General features: G+C 35.8%; 1 protein-coding gene across 3 annotated transcripts; it reads left to right on the top strand.

Moving 5' to 3' along the window:
• Positions 1-369: 369 nt before the first annotated feature.
• Positions 370-7,259, top strand: LOC111627713 (fatty acid hydroxylase domain-containing protein 2-like). Of its 3 annotated transcripts, none has more exons than XM_023371344.1 (6): positions 370-394; positions 4,565-4,678; positions 4,741-4,862; positions 5,005-5,210; positions 6,641-6,913; positions 6,984-7,259. In XM_023371344.1, exons 2-6 carry the CDS (start codon positions 4,579-4,581, stop codon positions 7,123-7,125), a joined length of 843 nt encoding a protein of 280 aa, XP_023227112.1. In that variant the 5' UTR covers positions 370-394; positions 4,565-4,578; the 3' UTR covers positions 7,126-7,259. The 3 variants fall into 3 exon arrangements, with proteins under 3 accessions (XP_023227112.1, XP_023227108.1, XP_023227121.1); XM_023371340.1 differs by lacking the exon at positions 370-394 and adding an exon at positions 1,836-1,872; XM_023371353.1 differs by lacking the exon at positions 370-394 and having other exon boundaries at positions 3,460-4,671; positions 4,741-4,876.
• Positions 7,260-7,613: the final 354 nt, after the last annotated feature.

The following is a 7,613-nucleotide window of genomic DNA, read 5'->3' as shown; positions in this document are numbered from 1 at the left end:
TTATTACAGATAAACTTTATTTTTCGTGTAACCCCTAGAAATGCTTCGCGTATCCCAGTTTGAGAAACACTGCTATAGAATATTACAGAGAGGACGTCTCATTCCATAACACAGGGGAAATGAAAGACGACCAGGTGAGGGAATAAGCTTCAATTAGCTGTAGAGAGTTCGATGTTGTAACAGATTCCTATATTATGCACAAAACGTGATACTTGAAAGGGCATTAACCCGTGTTATATATCAGATTTGGTAATAAATAGGGTGAGATATTTACGTATAAGATTCAATATTTTGAAATAAACAAGATCACAGTATAAACAGTGTCATTATATAACAATTAGGTATTATAACAGCACTTAAAGAAGAATATTCACTAGCATACATGTAAATTCAGGTGAAGTATACGCCATTTTGATCTTTCTCTTTTTTTCATTTTGCTATTTGGTATAGAATTATTGCTAGATTCTTACCTTGTGTTAAGGTATTTTATGGTACACCTATTACAGTAATATATTAAGGTACTGTACGTACTGTACTTTAAGATAAACGATATTTATTAGTTATTAAAATAATTAAATGATGCTTTAAAAAAATATCTATAGCCAAATTTCATTTTAGCGCCATCATTCCTTTATCTCTAAAATCAGTACTAAATCGCGAGTGATGCTAAACTTAAGAAACTTAATTAAACTACTGTATTAGAATTATGTAGTACATAATTCTAATACAGTACATAGTAAGAGATCTACACAGAGTGATAACAATGTGACTTATAATATACTGAATTCTTCTGTTAATGGCTTTCGAAAGAAGTAGTCACTGTTGAAAACAATGAAGCTTCTATTTAGAATAATTGAATTATCGTGTGAACAGTCGTTCAACCCTTTTTACTAAAAGTTGAGATACTGTGAAAGTGTGTACGCTAGTTTTTCATATTTCTTTGTAATACCTGTTTTGTTTCAATTAATACTACAACGAAACCCTAGGAATTTTCATTGTCTTTAGATACAATATATTTAATACAAGTATGGCATTGTTAATTCATTTTCAACGCACACGAGAGTTAGACCTCAACCTTTCAATTGTTTTTAAGAAGAAAATTCCAAATGCTTCTTCTGAAATCTTTTTTCACCCTGTGGGCACTAAGGCTTCTTTTCAGGCCGTCTTGGATTCGGCCAGACCTACAATGGAGCTGTCGAATGATGAAAGATGGGTCCGACATATCCGAGACAGATATTCCCCGAAAAATTCCTGGGGTGTTTTTCGATCTTTAGTATTCAATCCTGAGTCGTTCGTAGCTATAGGCTGATGACTAACTGCCTCAGCTTTTCGGCCGTCCGATGGGTGGGATAAAAATAGTCTTAATGCCATCAGGGCAACGGCTGTATACTGTTAAGGCGTCCTCGGATCCTCGGAGAACCCGGGATTGAACCGCAGAAATTTTTCATGGGCGTTAAGTCTCGGATATTCCGAGTCTCGTCCCTCCACCTAGTTGCTTTCTCTGTGGTTCTGGCTGTCCATGAAAAATTCTTAGGACTGCTCGCTTGGATTCGATTTGTAGCCCCTCAGAGTAGAATGGTGGCGCCTTGCCCATCATCAAACTGCTTCCTTAGTGCTCACAGGGATGGTCAATTGGCCCAGCGGTTAAAATATTAGCTTAACCACTCTGGGAATGATGGATTTATGGAGAGAATCATCTAACACTGGGATCTGAAAAAACTCATTGTGCCGAGGTCGACCGGAAGTTCATGGCGGGAGACCCTGCTCCCGCCTACCTGATAATTCACTGCTACCTGTGGATTATCGGGTAGGGCCGTCGCAACTTCTTCAACTTCAGCAGCCGCCACGAAATGCAAACTTCCGTTGGAGCAGGTATTTAATTCTTAGATAAGCCTATATTAGATTAGCTAGTTGGTGTAATGGCTTACCAAGGCAATGATCTATAGCTGATCTGAGAGGATGATCAGCCATTAAAGTCCCGGAAAACGCTAACACTCGTGGAAAATCAGACAGTCAATTCCGGGCTATCTAGAGTGGCAAGCCGAAGCCAAGCCACTGCGGCCATACGGCCGACCCGCTTTCAGGATCTTAGACTAAATTCAGACAGGTCAAAAAACCCAAAGAAATTTTTCATGGGCAGTCTGTCCGGGATATATCGGGCCTCATCTCTGACCATCCGGTCGCCTTATTGTGGGCATAGCCAATGGATATGGATTAAAAGACCATCTTAGTGCTCACAGGGCTAACAGCCATAAAACGAGAAAAAAAGTCATATCTATCGTGGGTTCGATCAGGCTCACAATGGAGACAGCTGTCTGGTGAGAAGTGGAACTCAACATATCCGAGACATATCTTTCCCATAAAAAAGACGGCTGAAGTTCCTGACCTAAACCGAACCCCGGTCTTACATACTGTCAGGCTGACTTCTTTACTACTTCGACTATCTTGTCATTTTAAGCAATGGTCACACCTAGCGATTTCTCGTCGCTCAGGCAATTGCAACAAGCGTGAGTTGCACGTGTCTTGTCGTGGCTCCTTGGCGTTGCAACTCGGAAACACATGACCTTTTAATAAATCAACATCCATTTTGTTTGCTGTCTTCTACATTTTCTTAATCCGAAGGAATGTCGTTCGCAGATGATAGTAGCTTTCACTTAATTTTGTATCTATATTTAAAATAATATTGTCGTTACTAAACTAAAAACAATCAACATTTTATATCCAGAAATCTAAAAATGGTATTTTCAATGGTAAAACTTTCGCTTAGTACTTTCTGTGTTCTTTTATCTTTTCTTCGATAAAACGAAGAATTGAAACACTGCAGGCATTCGTGAACCTGAATAAGCTTGTTCTAAAGCTGTACCGGTATTCTCACTTTTCACCATGATGATAACTATTTTCAAATTAACCCGAAACGTGTATCAACCAAAAAAGGAATAAATAAGGAATGAAAAAAACTGCCTAGTGTCTGATTTATTGCACTTCATCGTGCTGGAGAAATAGAGAAAACAGGAATACACGGTTTCAAATTTGTAAATAACTATTTTCAAAGTTTCCACCGTGTGATGTGCCCGAATAATGTGGCTGATTGGATGCGCATTTGCTATTACTAAAACAAACCTTTTGTTTCCAGTTGAGCTTGTGCAGTCTCGGCGGGTTTTAGGAGGGGTTTACAAGTTATCTGGAAAAGCCATCGCGGTTGCATTTGCCTGAGTGGCTCGAAACTGTAAGGTGTGACCTCGGCTTTTGTTTTTCTAAAAATATTTCAAATATTCTCTTAATATATAAATTATTTTATGCTAAAATTATATATTTAAAAACAATGCCATTTTACTCATCTTTAAACGGATAGATTTCATATTAATTTCACATATCTGTTCATTGTTCTATCAATTAATTTCGCATATGTATTCATGAGTTCGCGCCTTTGCATATCTACAGAGGCGCGAACTCATTTTAATTTAATGTATTATTGTTAAATATGTAAGAAAACATTATATAAATGATAACTAGATGATCGACAAGTCAGGCATAAATTTAAAACTTCAATTTCAGAAAATGTGAATTGTAAATTCATAAAACTTTCACAAAAATACTCAAAACGATACTAGACTTTTTTGAAGTACTGTACAAACATTTTATGTAAATTTTAGTTGCAATTTCTGCCACTGACTGATACTCATTTGTAATGCATGGTCTTAAGAAGATTCCTTTACAAGTCACTTTTGCCTCTGTGACATCACGTAATGATTTGACATCGGAATGCCCGAGAGGTTAAGGTGGTTGTTTACTGCTATGAGAACTGTGATCGAATCTGAAAGGATTGAAAAACCACAGGAATTTTTCGGGGAGTGGTCCATCCGGATATGTCAGATCCCGTTCTCTGCCATCCGGCAGTCCCATTGCGGGCCTGACCGAACCAATAATGAGCTTGCTAGAAAATGCTCTGTTACTGCCCACGGAATAGAGAGTTAAAAAAAATCACATAGTGCCTTGTCTTGTATCATCTAGTTGGGCATAAGCTTCTAGGCAATACCGCCCGTGGTAAAGTGTGACGTAATTGTCATGTAATAGTATTGTAGTTGTATGCGTTTATGATGATCGTTACGCAGGGATTAATACTTTTTGGGAGATATTTTAAGAGTAACTGGCCCCTATTCAAGAGTTATAGACGTGGAGAAAACCCAGAAAACTCCACGTGGCCAGCCTGTCCGGGCGAGGCGCGAACCCACGACCGAACTCCCAGTGTTCAGGGAACAAAACCGCTTGGTCACTAGTGGGTCCACATAGCGTTATTTTTTATGACATCAAATGGCGTTAGTGTCAAAAACTCCGCTAAGTGTCAGAAATTGTACGTAAATTGTGGATAAAATGTTTGTACTTAAAAAATCCAGTGTCTTTCTTAGTACTTCTGTGAAAATCGCGTATATTTAGAATGAAAATTCGTTGTGACATGAATTTGAATTGTGCCTAAGTTTTGGATCATCTTTGCATTTTTAAAATACAATTAATTTTAATACGTTTACATTATCTTTCGCTTCTGTTTTTGTTTACTTTTAAACAGTTTGCTCTACGAATATGCTTTATTATTTAAATAATTTCCAAAACCTTTGTCAAGAAAAATGGGAACGAATCTTTGAATATTTTAATGAAGACGAATATAACCTTATGGTCTGGAGTAGGTAGCTATTGCTAGTTTATTTACTTTAGGTAATTTATTTAATTTTGTATATTATATAGGTACATTTATTATAACAACCGCACTTTATTGGACGTTGGGCCTCTTCTACACATTCCTAGACGTAACAGGAAAACCGGGTATTTTGACTCGCTACAGAGTACAGGATTCTTCAAATTATCCTGTAAATTGATTACAGTTATGCTAATTAACTACTTTATAAAATTAATTTTTTATAGTTTTCATTACGTCGAACTTATTAACATATTTAATTTCTTCTTCGTAATAAAATGTAATTAAATGTAACATTTCTTTTTCTTTTCCAGGTGAAATTATTGAGAATTTATCGTATCATAAAGCAAGTTTTATTTAATCAAATTTTTGTTGGTATTCCATTTAACGTTGTTGCTTATAAATTGGTAAAATGGAGAAACATCAACAATTGGATCATATTGCCACCATTGCAATGGATTGCATTTGAAATTTTGATATTCACAGCGGTTTATGAAATTGGATTTTTCTATTCACATTGGTAAGAATCGCATAAATATAGTTAAAATTTGATGTAGCGCTCTCCGAAATAATGCTCTGGTGAAGTACTAACGGATACACGTAAATGGATCATCCCCTTACATGTTAAATATCAAAGTGTTCAGTATCTGTGAACTAATAAATGTACGGTACTATTTTGCATTGCTTACTACATCGGAACATACTGAACCAACTATCAGTGTTCAGTGATTTTATCCAATTGGCCACTGGTTTTTTGTAAAAACCCTCCCTTTCTGCTCTGTGGGAGAGCCGTTTTAGTAAGTCCATTACGGGCTCTGCCAGGCCACAATAGGGTGACTGGTTGATGAAAGGTAAGGTCCAACATATCCGAACGGACCAACCCGTAATAATTTCTGCAGTTTTTGACTCGTCCGGATGTGGTTCCGGCTCCTCACAGCGATAAGGTGTCACGTTGATTGCTCAGCCATCTGGCCATCACTTGGGTACTGGTGGACCAACTGGATAAATTCACTGACTATTGGTACTGTAGTTAGACTCGGGTTCGAATCGAGTAACAGAATGTCTGCGTAGTATATTCTGAGTTATTTTCGCGTGTCTAACATCAAACTAGGGGGAAATTTTTATAGGAAGGTCCTTCGTATAAAAATTTCTGTAGGAATAGGAAAGTGTTAATAGGAAAATTATATATATAGTAATGTTAAAATATTCTCAAATAATATTGAAATTACAGAATGATTAACCCATTTTGCACGTGAGCACTGGGAAGATATTTGCCTCGTGATTATTATGGATTCACCATAGCACAATGGTAGCGGCCGGGTGAAGAGGAATTGGTGATGACCAGAGAATCATTTAGTCTTGTTGTACCCTATGCTGCAATATACAGGAAGCCGTTCCTCCTTTTCCAAATAATAATGGGCAATATGTATAAATTGTCTTGGAATAGAATAAGACTCTAAGCTATAGCTTATTTGTTTTATACGAAAATACGTTCTGTGCCCGACATCCGACCATGAAAACAGTCTGGGTTTAGAAACCTCACGAATCCCAGATATTAGCATCAGCCTGAAGCTTTTACTACCTCAACCAATTTAAGGATTTCTAAAGTTCTTTATGGAAATTTTTCACAATCTTACATTCATTTTGCAATAATTCTTCAATATTTATCTATAGTTTTATAGTAATTTATTTATTAGTTTTCTGAATTGCATGGCGACAATAAATATTATCAGTATATATCTTAAAAAATAGGGATTAATTGATAAAACTTTAAAAATTTTATCGTCATATAAAGATTTATCAATAAAGTAGTAGAGTAATATATCATTGTGATACTACTTTACAAGTATTGTTGTAAAACAACAATAATCCTAGGCGTTGTATTTTATAATCTTAATAATATTAAGCTTTATGCCTTCTCATAATAATCTTTTCTTTGGAATTTTATAGGTTATTGCATCAACCAAAGCTATATAAATATATTCATAAGCAACACCACGAATGTACTACACCAATTGCTATATCAGCTATGTATTGTCATCCAGTCGAACATGTTTTATCAAACTTGATTCCACTTTTTATGGGTCCTCTTCTTATGGGATCTCATTATGTAAGTCACCAATTATGGTACATCATTGCCGTTTTATCAACTATAAATGATCATTCTGGTTATCATTTTCCTTTTATTCCGTCGTGTGAAATGCACAACTTTCATCATTTAAAGTGAGTGCCATGATTCATTCTCTGAATATTTATCTAGTTTACTACTTTCATAAATTTTTCTTTGTTACAGATTCAAGCAGAATTACGGTATGACAGGGATTTTCGATCGTTTGCATGGAACTAGCACGCAATATCGAAACAGCAAACAGTTTCAGCGTCATTATATATCATTTTCATTTGTTCCCGTAAAAGATTTATATCCAGATGATTAGGAATGCTACCCACAATTAATTAATTAATAATTTTCGACTTATGAAAAAAAAATTGCACTTTTTATATAATAATACAGTAGAGCGTCGTTTATCCGAAAGTCGGTTATTCGAAACGTCGGTTATCCGAAAGAATTCCAGTCGGCCTAAAGTATAATTTTTATTTGTTTTTATATTTTTCAATGTATGTATTTCGTTTGTAAAACATAAAGAAATCATTTTTAACGATACAATAGCCACGATTATTATTTTAAAAAGTTTACATTAGGCTTAACATCGACGAAAATTCAACGCAAAGCGACACGCAACGGAAAAAAATTTCAACACGGGATAGGTAAATATATTTTTTCGTACATAATCGGTTATCCGAACAACCCCAGTCCCCAATTGATTCGGATAAACGACGCTCTACTGTATATTCTATTAGCAAATGCGCAGCGCAATTGTGCCTCAAATAAATACATAATATAGTCTGAAAATATATGATTTTT

This window comes from Centruroides sculpturatus, unplaced genomic scaffold (assembly GCF_000671375.1).
Source record: "Centruroides sculpturatus isolate CEXI.00-Female unplaced genomic scaffold, Cexi_2.0 scaffold1, whole genome shotgun sequence".
NCBI classification, from domain to species: domain Eukaryota; kingdom Metazoa; phylum Arthropoda; class Arachnida; order Scorpiones; family Buthidae; genus Centruroides; species Centruroides sculpturatus.
The sequence above is the reverse complement of the archived record's forward strand: the minus strand, read 5'-3'. Positions and strand labels throughout refer to the sequence as shown.

Excerpts from the sequence above, each read along its gene's own strand:
- LOC111627713 (XM_023371340.1), top strand. The coding sequence starts at position 1,851 with ATGCAAACTTCCGTTGGAGCAG. Across the intron at positions 1,873-4,564 it reads GCAAACTTCCGTTGGAGCAG|TTTGCTCTACGAATATGCTT; the intron begins GTATTTAATTCT and ends ACTTTTAAACAG. Across the intron at positions 4,679-4,740 it reads ATATAACCTTATGGTCTGGA|GTACATTTATTATAACAACC; the intron begins GTAGGTAGCTAT and ends TATATTATATAG.